This window comes from Panthera pardus, unplaced genomic scaffold (assembly GCF_024362965.1).
Source record: "Panthera pardus isolate Hobbes unplaced genomic scaffold, ASM2436296v1 HiC_scaffold_13, whole genome shotgun sequence".
Classification (NCBI taxonomy): Eukaryota; Metazoa; Chordata; class Mammalia; order Carnivora; family Felidae; genus Panthera; species Panthera pardus.
The window spans coordinates 173,708,529-173,722,158 of record NW_026526688.1 but is presented as its reverse complement, the minus strand read 5'-3'; the positions used below and the strand labels follow the sequence as shown (position 1 = coordinate 173,722,158).

At 40.6% G+C, this 13,630-nt stretch overlaps 1 protein-coding gene across 2 annotated transcripts in view; it reads left to right on the top strand.

Moving 5' to 3' along the window:
• The window catches only part of NWD2 (NACHT and WD repeat domain containing 2), a 185,077-nt gene that overhangs the window by 164,408 nt on the left and 7,039 nt on the right, over positions 1 to 13,630 (top strand). For both annotated transcript variants that reach the window (XM_019414471.2, XM_019414478.2), the window contains 2 exons: positions 3,853 to 3,997; positions 9,179 to 9,768. In XM_019414471.2, the coding sequence (XP_019270016.1) occupies positions 3,853 to 3,997; positions 9,179 to 9,768 (735 nt within the window). The remainder of the gene's footprint in view (positions 1 to 3,852; positions 3,998 to 9,178; positions 9,769 to 13,630) is intronic.

The following is a 13,630-nucleotide window of genomic DNA, read 5'->3' as shown; positions in this document are numbered from 1 at the left end:
TTCTAAAACAGCAGAATACACGTTTTCAAGTGCACATGGAACATTCTCCAGAATAGATCATATATTAGCCCACAAAACAAACCTCAAAAAATACAAGAAGATCAAAGTCATACCATGCAACTTTTCTGACCACAATGCTATAAAACTAGAAGTCAACCACAAGAAAAAATTTGGAAAGACCACAAACACATGGAGGTTAAATAACATGCTAGTAAATAATGAATGGTTCAGTCAAGAAATCAAAGAGGAAATAAAAAAATATATGGAGACAAATGAAAATGAAAACATAATGGTCCAAAACCTTTGGTATGCAGTAAAGGCAGTTCTAAGAGAGAAGTTTATAGCAATACAGGCATACTCAAGAAGCAAAAAAAAAATCTCAAATAAACAACCTAACCTTACACCTGAAGGAGCTAGAAAAAGAACAACAAATGAAACCTAAAACCAGCATAAGGAAGGAAATAATGAAGATTAGAGCAGAAATAAATGATATAAAAACCAAAACAAATAAATACACACACACACACACACACACACACACACACACACACACACATGAAGCTAATTCTTTGAAAAAAATCAATAAAATTGATAAACCTGTATCCAAACTTATCAAGGAAAAAGAGAAAGGACTCAAATAAATAAAATCACAAATGAGAGAGAAATAATTGACACTACAGAAATACAATTATAAGAGAATATTATGAAAAAATATATGCCAACAAATCGAACAACCTAAAAGAAATGGATAAATTCCTAGAAGCATATAAACTACGAAAACTGAAACAAGAACTAGAAAATTTGAAGAGACTGATAACCAGAAAATAAATTAAATCAATAATCAAAAATCTCCCAACAAACAAAAGTCCAGGGCCAGAAGTCTTCACAAGGGATTTCTACCAACCATATAAAGAAGAGGTTAATACCTATTCTTCTCAAACTATCCCAAAAAATAGAAATGGAAGGAAAACTTCCAAATTCATCCTATCAGGCCAGCATTATCCTGATACCAAAAGCAGATAAAGACACCATTTAAAACTGTAAGCCAATATCCCTGATGAACAAAGATGCAAAAATCCTCAATAAAATATTAGCAAACTGAATTCAATAATACATTTAAAAAATCATTCACCACATTCAAGTGGGATTTATTCCTGGGTTGCAAGGGTGGTTCAATATTCATAAATCAATCAGTGTGATATATCACATTAACAAGAGAAAGGATAAGAACTATATGATCATTTCAATAAACACAGAAAAAGCATTTGACAAAGTGCAACATCCATTCATGATAACAAAGTAGGCTTAGAGGGAAAATACCTCAACATAATAAAGTCTATATATGAAAAACCCACAGCTAATATCCTCAGTGAGGGACAAACTGAGATCCTTTCCCCTAAGATCAGGAACAAGACAAGGATATCCACTCCCACTACTTTTATTCAACATAGTACTGGAAGTCCTAGCCATACGAATCAGAGAACAAAAAGAAATAAAAGGCATCCAAATCAGTAAGGAAGAAGTAAGACTTTCACTATTTGCAGATGACATGATACTATATTTGGAAAACTTGAAAGACTCCACCAAAACCCTGCTAGAACTGATACACAAATTCAGTAAAGTTACAGGATACAAAATCAATGTAGGAAAATCGGTTGCATTTCTATATACCAATTATGAGACAGCAGAAAGAGAAATTAAGAAAACAATCCCATTTACAACTGCATCAAAAATAGTAAGATACCTAAAAATAAACCTAACCAAAGAGGTGAAAGACCTGTACTCTGAAAACTATAAATAACCAATGAAAGAAACTGAATATGACACAAAGAAAAGGAAACACATTCCATACTCATGGATTAGAAGAACAAATATTGTTAAAATGTCTACACTACCCAAAGCAATCTACACATTTAATGCAATCCCTATCAAAATGCCAACAGCATTTTTCACAAAACTAGGACAAACAATTCTAAAATCTGTATGGAACCACAAAAGACCCCCAATAACCAAATAAACCTTGAAAAAGAAAAGCAAAGCTAGAGGCATCACAATTCTGGACTTCAGGTTATAATTACAAAGCTGTAGTGATCAAAACAGTATGGTACTGGCACAAAAACACACCCATGGATCAATTGAACAGAACAGAAACCCCAGATATAAACCTACAACTATATGGTTAATTTTCAACAAAGCAGGAAAGAATATCCAGTGGGAAAAGGACAGTCTCTTCAACAAATTATGTTGGGAAAACTGGACAGCAACATGCAAAAGAAAGAAACTGGACCACTTTTTTTTTGCACCATACACAAAAATAAATTCAAAATGGATTAAAGACCTAACTTGAGAACTGAAACCATAAAAATCCTAGAACATAGCACAGAGAGTAATTTCTCTGACACTGGCTATACCAAATTTTCTAGATAGGTCCCCTGAGGTGAGGTAAACAAAAGGAAAAACAAACTATTGGGACTCTATCAAAACAAAAAGCTTCTACACAGGGAAGGAAACAATCAACAAAACTAATAGGTGACCTACTGAATGGGAGAAGATATTTGCAAATGACTTATCCAATAAAGGGCTGGTATCCAAAGTATATAAAGAACTTATAAAACTCAACCCCCAGAAAACAAGTAATCTAGTTAAGTAATGGGCAGAAGACCTGCACAGACATTTTTCTGAAGAAGACATCCAGATGGCCAATAGACACATGAAAAGATGCTCAACATCATGGATCATCAGGGAAATGCAAATCAAAACCAATATGAGATATTCACACCCGTTAGTGTTAATGGTTAAAATCACCAACACAAGAAACAGCAGGTGTTGTCGGTTAAAAGAGAAGGGAAACTTCTTATGCTGTTGGTGGGAATGCAAACTGGTGCAGCCACTGTGGAATACAGTATGGAGGTTCCTCATAAAGTTAAAAATAGAACCACTCTACTATCCAGCAATCGCATTACTGGGTATTTACCCAAAGAATACAAAAACATGAATTTGGAGGGATACATGCATCCCTATGTTTACTGAAGCATTATTTATAATAGCCAAACTATGGAAGTAGCCCAAGTGTCTATTGATTGATGAATGGATAAAGAAGTTGGACAGTGGAATACTACTCAGCCATAAAAATGCAATATACACAATGGAATATTACTCAGCCATAAAAATGAAATCTTGCCTCTAGCAACAACATGGCTAGAGGTAGAGAGTATAATGCTAAGTGAAGTCAGAGAAATACAAAATACCATAATATTTTACTCATGTGGAATTTAGGAAGAAAAATGAGCAAAGGGAAAAAGAGAGGGTGGGAAGGAGGGGGAAAGACAGGGAGGGAGGGAGGGTGGGAGAGAGAGGAAGAGTGAAAGAGAGAGAGAGAGAGAGAAGCCAAGAAACAGACTCTTAACTATAGAGAACTGATGATTACCAGAAGGGAGGTGGGTGGGGGGATGGGTTAAATAGATGATGGGGATGAAGGAGTGCACTTGTGATGAGCACCAGGTGATGTATGGAAGTGTTGAATCACTCTACCATACGTGTAAAACTAATATAACACTGTGTTAACTCAATGTAATTAAAATAAATATATAAAAAAGAAAAAAGGAAATACCTGTTATAATAAGAAAGCGCAACAAACAAATTCTGTGTAATTCGGGTAAATTCACACATAACACGGACATCATTTCTAACTTTCAGGGTTATAGGGGGACTCAATGAGATATGGCCCGTTAGGCACCTATCATAATATCGGCACATAGTGGGCCTTCAAATAATAGTGCTTTTCTTGCACTTAAATAGTGACTTATCTTTTGATGATTTTAAGACTAATATCTCCCTTTTACAATTCCATAGATGCAGCCTTCTGCCAAAGCCAACAATGAGAAGACCTGGCAAGAGATATCAGATGAGATCAAGAAGATATTCAAGGCTGCTGTAAAACTGTTACATGAAAAGGGGAAAATGAAATATAGCCAAGCTAAGAGGTACCTGGTCTCAGGTAACTGTCACACATCTTTGGTAAACTAAAGAAGAGATCAGTAAGAGATGTGTTCATGGCTTCCCTTTTATGGGTCTACGAATTTCATTTCATTTACTGCCTGATGAAATCTAACTTTTCTAAATGTTTCCTTTTTCTGGAGAGGCAAGTGTTTTTTTCTTTTAAGCCACAGATGGGCCTTTACTTAATTTGATGACTTCTCCAGAAAATGTGATTTTAAAAGAAGTCAGAGGAGGCTGCACAGAATAGAGCAAACTCTGCCAGTGTTCTCAGTTCATTCATTCATTCTGTTCATTGATTCATGCACTCACTCACTCACTCAGCAAACATTGAGAGCCTGCTATGTGCCAGGCACTGAGGATACAACAATGAATAAGAAGGCAGATCCGTCTCTCCTGGAACTTATTTTTTTTAGTGTGGGAAAATAAATGACAGGCAAGTTATCAAGTAAATGAACAGGATCATTTTGGAAAGGATACATAGGATGAATAAACAAGACACAGTAACTGGGTCTGGTTAAGGAAGTCGCCTTTTAGTTTTGTTGAACGATGTGGGGGTTCAGATGTCGACAGAGTGGGCAGTAAGGAAAGGACTTTGAGCTGAATGATGGGATTCAGAGCCAGCTGTACTCTAAGAGAATTCCGGGCAGAGGGATTACCAGATTCAAGATCCCAGAGAGAGGAATGTGCTTAGTAAGTTCCGGGAGCAGGAAGAAGGTAAAGGTAGCCGGGCCTGGGGAGGCAGAGGTGAAGCATAATAAGAACCTTATGCTTTCTTCTGGGTAAGCGGGTAAGCCATTAGAGGTTGAGAAATAAAGAAGGTGGTGGCAGGATCTCATTTAACTTTAAAATAAAATAAAAATCTAAAATGAAAACCTTAAAATAAAAATGAGCAGAGACCCACTTGTCAGCCTTTCTCAGCCACAGAAAGGAGGCTTTATTTTTAAAAAAAAAATTTTTTTTTAACATTTATTTATTATTAAGGGACAGAGACAGAGCATGAACAGGGGAGGGGCAGAGAAAGAGGGAGGCACAGAATCCGAAGCAGGCCCCAGGCTCCGAGCTGTCAGCACAGAGCCCGACACGGGGCTTGAACATGCGAACCGTGTGATCATGACCTGAGCCGAAGTTGGACGCTTAACCGACTGAGCCACCCAGGCGCCCCAGGAGACTTTATTTTTAAAGGATGCGCAGGAAGCCACAGATCGAAGGAATATGTCAGCTGTAGTTTCCAGGGGACAAACACAACTGGGTAAAAATAATCAGATATAGAACATTTATTTTTAAAACTGATAATGAAGAATTATTGAGGAAAAAGCAACGGCAGATGCGTTTGCAGGTTGGTTTTGTGAATGACGTGACAAAGAATCTATGAAAACCTAAAAGGCACTTGAAACCATTCTCTCTGTATACGTGTATTTCAAGCTTAGGGAAATTATAAGTATTTTTGAGAAATGCATTCTCTGGAAGCTATCAAAAATTAGGTCTGATTTTAGGTCTCTCTGAAAATATTTAAATTGGCCAGAATAAGTACTATCTTTAGAATGCACAGATTGACAAATATCCTTGTTCCTCTGGGATCTTTTTGATCCAATTTTGAGGCTCCAGTTCTTCATGTTTATCAAGAACAAAACCTGGTCCTAAAAATGTGCTGTAATGGAAGAAAATGCCCAGAGCAAAAGCCTTCCTATTCGTGATGTAAGAGATGCCAATTTGGGGAAGGCTTCCTCTTATTTAGGATCATACAGTTCAAGTATTTCACCAGCAAAAACTGTCCCCTAATTTTCTCTAAAGAACTCTGTCCATGTGGCCAACCATAGGAAGATGAATAACTTCATATTCATACTATGTAGTACAAACACTCCTTGTGGACTGTTCTCTGCTTGGAAGACATCTCTTAAAGATATGCATGCTTCTAACAATTTTATTTGTTTTATATTTCAAGCTCATTTTAAGACCATGTCTACACAAATAAGAATGGCCAGGGAAGTGTCGGTGTTTTGAAGGGGATATAGTAGATTAATATTTTCAGAAATGTTGGAATATGAATACTTGGTAGCATCTGGGAAGGTGAACTCTTTATATCTGAATGTAATTTTTCACACTCCCACTTTCTCCTTCATAAAATAACAGCAGAGGAAGAGAGATAAACTAGACCCCAACACAGTGTCCAACTATGAACATTAAAACTGAGTGGTCTCAGGGACAGTAGTTTTGGGGATTTATATCTCGTGAATGACAGTTGCCAGGGCTGGAACTCTCCTAATGTTATCTTCATCAGGTGCTGTGGCCAGTTAAACTTTAGGATATTTAGAAAAATGCAAAGACAGAAAACAAATATGGTGTTCCGGGAAGAATTTTCTGGAGAAATTTATAATATTTATAGGCAAATAAATATCAATAATTATTAATAAAAGTCCCCCCAAATCACAAGAATACACTTGGTTTCTAGAAATATATCTATGGAGTTTTCTTTGTCTCACGTGACTCACTTATTCAGGTGTATTTAGTAAGTCTATACCATCAACCAGGCATTCTTATGTACAGCCTCTTTTTTCCCCCCTGAGCCAAGCTTAGATGGGTTCTACCAACTTGGTTTGTCTCTATCTCTTCTTACAATCCCTTTATAATAAACACTCCAGATTGAAACATTCTTTCCATAGGAATGATAACAATGTCAGGTTACAGTTGATTTGTTTTCTGGGCCTCAGAGGTAACAGTGCGTATCTCTGGTTATCATCTGTTAGGTATACGTGCTATAGGTTGACATCTCCTTCCTCCTCATGACGCACAGAAGGTAGCACCTGGTTGATCCAGGGTGCCCCCCGGCATGTTACACAGATGGCCGGAAAAGAGGAGCCAAAGGCTCCTTCTGTAGGTTTCTTACAGCCTTCCTCATCTACATTACAGTAAGTTCTTACTCCCATAAAAAGAAGAGTAGATGTAGATTGTATAAGGTCCTTTAACAGGCCTCATTAACCAACTTGCTTGATCAAAACCCTTTGTATTATGTACTGAGGACCATAGCACAGCTCACTCCACACTGCTGGCTATAAACATATCTTTTTTACTTGAGTCATCGCTTCTGATTGATTGCTATCATTACTGAAAAAATTATCATGTGAGTTCCACAAAAAGGCACCACTTAAAAATACAGTTCCCGACTTCCTTCATAGTTACTGTATAGAATACATGTATGTTCTGGGTTTTGTTTGATGTTGGAGTTGTGGCCAGCAAGCACATTGAAATGTTTTCAGTTTCTTTTTTTTTTTTTTTTTTAGGTTTATCTATTTATTTTGAAAGAGAAAGAAAGCATGAGTGGGAGAGGGACAGAGGGAGAATCCCAAGCAGTCTCCACACTGTCAGTGCAGAGCCTGATGCAGGGCTCAAACTCATGAACTGTGAGAGATCATGACCTGAGCCAAAGTCAGATGCTTAATCGACTGAGCCACCAAGGCATCCCAGAATATTTTCAGCTTCTGGCCACCCGCACCCTGCATATTCATGGCCCACCCCAAACCCCAATTCTTCCATCAGATCATAGCCTAGTAGTCACCTCCTTAAGGAGGACTTCCCTGATTCTCTAAGTAGGGTAGCCCTCCTAATGGTTTGCTCTTATTGTACCATATTATTCTCCTTCACAAGACTAAAAAAGTCATAAAACATTTCTTTGTGGGATTCAATGATTCAAGTCCACCAACCTCTACTAGACTGTAAACGCCATAATGGCTTTTTCTCTCATCATTGTCTATTTTCTCTCAACACTGTATCCTGAGCAGTTAGCAGCATACCTGGCACATAGTAGACACTCAGTTAAGACCAACTGGATGAAGGAAAGCAGAGGAGGGTGGGGAGGGAGCCAGTTTTAAAAGATTACTTGCCTCAAAGTTCCTTGCCATTGGTTTAATTATTTCATTTCTTTTTATTTTTCCTCCCTAAAATCATGCACAAGTGATGTTTTTGTTACTAATGCTCCAGTTTCAAATGTTGCTATGAGGCCTCAGTGATTTATAATGTGTATTTACTTGTAAGCATATTGTAAGCCATAACCCGGTTTATTTTCAAATAAATAAATGTACACACTAAGTCCCTTTTCTGTACCTGCTCCAATGGATATAATGGAATTTACAGTGATATGGGTAATTCATATTGATCAATAATCAGAACATGATTATATGCTGAACATGCTCTTATACTAGTATTTACACATACCTGTCTGGGGTACAATGCACCCCAAACACAATGGTGAAGCCACATTGGAAAGGAGACACTGACAAGCAAAAAGTAAACTGGATGTGTCATTTGGCCTCTTCCTCATTCCTGCCTGGCTCCAGCAGGTCCCTAGTCTTTGCTATTAGAACCCCTGAGGTCAGAGAAGCTGAACAGGAACTTAAAAGAATCAACCATAAACTTGGTACCCTTTCTTTTTCATGCTTATGTTCAACTTCTCTGGGAAGGCAATTAAATAATTTTAAGCAAAGCCCACAGTGTCCCGGTTTCCTGGCTGGTTTGTTTTTTTTTTCCCCCAGGTTTATTTATTTACTTATTTTTTTTTTAATTTTTTTTTTTTTTAACGTTTATTTTTGAGACAGAGAGAGACAGAGCATGAACAGGGGAGGGGCAGAGAGAGAGGGAGACACAGAATCTGAAACAGGCTCCAGGCTCTGAGCTGTCAGCACAGACCCTGACGCGGGGCTTGAACTCACGGACCGTGAGATCGTGACCTGAGCCGAAGTCAGATGCTTAACCGACCGAGCCACCCAGGCACCCCATTTTATTTACTTATTTTTGAGAGAGAGAGAGAGAGAGAGAGAGAGAGCGAGCACATGCACATGTGTGTGCGTGCAAGGGGGAGGGGCAAAGAGAGGGAGAGAAAGGAGCTGAAGCAGGCTCCACACTGCCAGCGCAGAGCCCGATGCAGGGCTTGAACTCACAGACTGTGAGACCATGGCCTGAGCTGAAGTCGGACGCTTAACCCACAGAGCCATCCAGGCGCCCCTAGGTTCCCAGCTGTTTAGGAAAAGGCAGATAGGAAATTAAGGAGTCAAGAGAGTAATCTACAGACAACTCTGCTCCACACTGCAAGCTAAACAGTCTCCCCCAGCGACTAGAGAGATAAGTGGGTGCAGGCCCACCGCTCCTTTGCTCTAGACAATAAACCCCGTGCCATGTTTTCTTTCAGCGATAGAGGACGAGTTTGACTTTGCTCTAGGAAAGCAAACTCCAGCATTCCTAAAGAAGTGTGTCTGCTACATTCGGAAAATTGCGAACATTGAACGTTTTGTGAAAATCCCAGAGATGGGAAAGTACATGGATATAACTGGAGCAGAACCAAGGATTATGCGGGACGCAGAAGCCCAAGAGAAGCTGATAAAACTCAGGGATGAATTTATTCCTACTATTGTTGCGTCATCTAATCTGAGAGTGTACACGTCGGTTACTCATTGCGACATGAAACTGGGATATTCCCAAGAAATAGAAAATCATTACATAGAAGGACTCGGTAAGCAATTTTATGAGGACATGATCGATATAATTCAGGCAACCGTTCAACAGAATTTTGACACCGAAACTGACACGCTCTACGATGAAATCCTCCAGCATTCGTCATTATGTAAGACATATGCCTCCTTCTACGAGTACAAATGTGAGTCTCTCAACATAGTGCATAAATATGTTCTTCCGAGCAAAACTGGGCCCATCAACCCTCTCGTCATATACGGTGGACCATGCACCGGGAAGACCCTCCTGCTGGCTGAGGTGGCAAAGAAGGTAAAAGCCTATTCTTTCACCTGCTTGTTTGTAACAATCTTTTACTTTGCAGAGAAGATGAGTTGGTCACAGTCATTTCCATTTTCTGTGAATTTTTATTCGTCTTTGTGGAATGGATACTTCAGTGTCTCTCTTATGCTGGTGTAACAGTCAGAGTGAAAGAATAAGGCACATCGGGTGCAGTTAGGCAACAGCTTTATTTTTTTCTCTCTTTGGTCAAACTCATGTTGTGGGGCTCATTCCCATTTGGATGGAAACCAGGGCAGATCTCACAGCTCCTCTCAGCTCTATCACCACAGACAAGCCCTCCAGTCACTCTGGACACTGAGTCATTCTCAGTTCAGAAATTAAATATGTCCAGTCTAAGGTGATAATTAAAACTTGAGTTTATATTTCTCTCCCGCAGCTGGGGCTCACTGTAAGCATGGCACCTGCTGTGGGAAGTGGGGATGTGATTGTCTTCTCCTTCTTTCACCACATAGTACTTCTTCCCCTCCATCCCTAACCTCAAGCACTAGACCCTTGTAGGGCTGTGACTCCTATAGGGTTGTGGCTTCGGGGATATAGGAAAGGTAAGGTGGCCAGAAAGTTCTTACGTGAACAGTAGTGTTCTGAATATTGGGTTCCACCCTCTCTAGTCTTGGCAGGTGCTTACAAAGCTGCCTCCTATTTCTTCTGAGGCCTTTTTCTAGTTTCCTGAATGTCCTTTCCCTCCCACATCCCTTGACCTGTACTCACTGAGCATCTTACCTACAGTTCCCTAAACACAGGATGATGCATTTTTTTTTCCAGCTGGTCACTTCCATGGCTCCTGGACATGCAGCCACACTTCTAATACCTTTCTGCCAAGGTCCATGGCCCAGTAAGCTCCCTTGGACAGGACCTGGGGCAAACAGAACCAACCAAAACTTCTGTCAGCTCAGTCTTGCCAGTGGCCCATATCTGACCCATGGGGGACACGCAGGTACTTTTTGCCCTGTGAAACTCCAGTTGCAATACAGCAGCTCTCCATCACTCCTCCATCCCAGCAGCTAGCCAGTCTTGTCGGTCAACCTCCATATTTCTCAGGCATCTGATGACATCTGTCTCCCCAGCTCTGGGGGACACCCCATAAGTGGTCCATCACTGCCCCTTTCCCTGGGCGAGAAGTGGGGACATCTCTCAGCCCTCCCCTTTGGGACTGAGTGGTCATAGATATGCCCCCCAGCACCCTAACCTCCAGTGTTTTTCTTGGCCTCTTGAAACGCCTCTTTAGGCTGAAGGTGAGTAGTCCACTAAAGGCAGCAAAACTGGTTTTCACAAGTCCCTTACAAATCTTGCATGATGGTCTGGAACCTCACTCTGGAATGCGGTGTCTATTGTCTTGGCATGTCAGTCTAAACTGGATGAAACTAGTTCCATTTTGAGCTCCTGTGCACTTGCTCTCCAAGCCTGATGGTCTACATTATCCTGGCATTACTTCAGCGTCCCTATACTGTCGTTCCTGTGGTTACTCTCCCGAGAACACAGCTTCCTTCACCTTCACAAAACACCCTTGTCATCTGTCACATGCTACACAATCTCAGGCAGGTCATCTTGAGGACAAGAGCGGGGACAGTTGTGTTCCAACTTATATCGAGATTAGGTTCCTGAGTAAGCACACTGGCAAAAATCAGGTGCATGAGCTTACTCTTAAAAGGTCCTCAGGAGGAGCGCCTGGGTGGCTCAGTGGTTTAAGTGTCCAACTCTTGACTTGGGCTCAGGACATGATCTCAGATGAGATCGAGCCCTGAGTCAGGCTCCCGCTCACAGCATGGCACCTGCTAAGGGTTCTCTTTCTCCCTCTCCCAGCTCATCCGCACGCGCCCTCTCAATCTCTCTCTCTTAAAATAAATGAACATTTTTTTAAAAGCCCTTAGGGAAGTTAATTTGCCATTTCTTAATATGCCAAGCCCAGCTGCTGGTTTTTCCTCTAGCGTTAAATAACATAGTTCTTTTCTAATTGAATACCAAAAGCAGTGGCAGGCTTGCATTTAAGACCCATGCTGTGTCAAAGTAAGTTTTGTGTGCGTGTATGTTTGAATACTAATTTGTATGTGAACCTTCAAACTTTAGAGTTGTTCCAAGTAAGCAAGACAGCAACGCTACGAGGAGCACATAGGAGCTGAAATCCAAGGAGAAAACAACCATGCACACCATTTCACGTTCACTTGAGGGCTCTTTTACTCTGGAAGAGGGAAGGGTGAGGTGGTTGAAGGGACAAATGTTGTTGGACTCGACTATATTAAATGTGCATGGGATGCAACTGTGCGTGCTGTAGCCCAGGAGGTAAAGAACTGTGAAGGATGTGCTGATGAGCCTGTAGAGATAAACAGTCCCCCCAGGGGCAGAGTGTGGTGACAGTTGAGTTGGTCAACTTGAGAAATGTCTTGTTTTGTTTTTAATGTTTATTTATTTTTGAGAGAGAGAGAGAGAGCAAGTAGGGGAGGGGCAGAAAGAGAGGAGACACAGAATCCAAAGCAGGCTCCAGGCTCTGAGCTGTCAGCACAGAGCACGATGCAAGACTTGAACCCACGAACCACAAGACCATGACCTGAGCCAAAGTTGGACACTAAACCAACTGCACCACCCAGGTGCCCCGAGAAATGGTTTTCTGAGCTCTCATTCTTCTGGACGTTTTGTTCAGCCACCAGTGTGTCTACTCACAGTCCAGGACCCTGGTGCCACAAGAAGCCTTACCTGTTTCTACGTCCACTGCCTCTGCTCCACTCGCCTCTCTCCTGGGGAATGTCTGTCCCGCCAATGACAACCTGTGCTCTCTTTGTGACTTCATGTCCCTTGTCAGGATGCAGACAGACATCTTGTGTTTATCTCGAGATTATCTCCTACATGCCTAACATTTCCATGGACACAAGCTCATGATCAGAGAGGCACTCTCTACAGATATCATACTCTCAACAACGCATGACTAGCAGGAGAGAGGACAATGCACATAATCATCATAAGCAATCCACGGAGGGACAAAATACTGCGTTCTCTGATTTGCCACTGAAGGACAGTTGTAGTAGGACGGCAGGATTATCTTCTTCCATATCAACCTCAAAGGTTGGGGCTAAACAATAAGCTGCTTCTTTTCCTGAATAGCTCATGCTGAAACTGACATCCATACTTTTTTCCAAACTTACTCATACCTTAACCTGAACTAGATCTTTTTTTTCCCCCCTAAATTTATTTATTTATTTTGAGACAGAGAAAGAGAGCGCAAGTAGGGGAGGGGCAGAGAGAGAGGGAGAGGGAGAGAATCCCAAGCAGGCTCCGCACTATCACTGCACAGCCCACAGAGCTGGGTGTGGGGCTCAAACTCATGAGATCATGACCTGGAGCTGAAGTCGGACGCTTAACTGACTGAACCACCCAGGTGCCTTGAACTATATATCTTGAGGAACCAAGTTTCATACACTTACTTACTCATTTATAAAATATGTTTCCTAAGGAGTATCCTTGGTAAATTCCAAGGGTTCCTAAAAGACATTATTTCCCTAAAAATAGACTTTGGAATCTGTTTTACACTTTGATCATATCCCTTCTTGTCTTTGCCTTTCCAGACAGAGAAATACTAAACTTAGCAGCCCCTTTATATATGTTATCTCCTTAACTCTACAATTTCAAGAGAAAAAAAATAAATAACTCCAGCTTTGTCTCTTGGTAACCATTTAACTCTGAGCAAGTCATTTCTACAGTCTGGGCCTCAGTTTACTCTGCTGTAAAATGATACTATAATCCATCTATCCTACAGTGACAGAATGCTAGGGCTGATAACTGACTGTTTATATATATGGTAAGCTGTCTGTTATAAAAATGCAAAATTTAACAAAATTTTAGC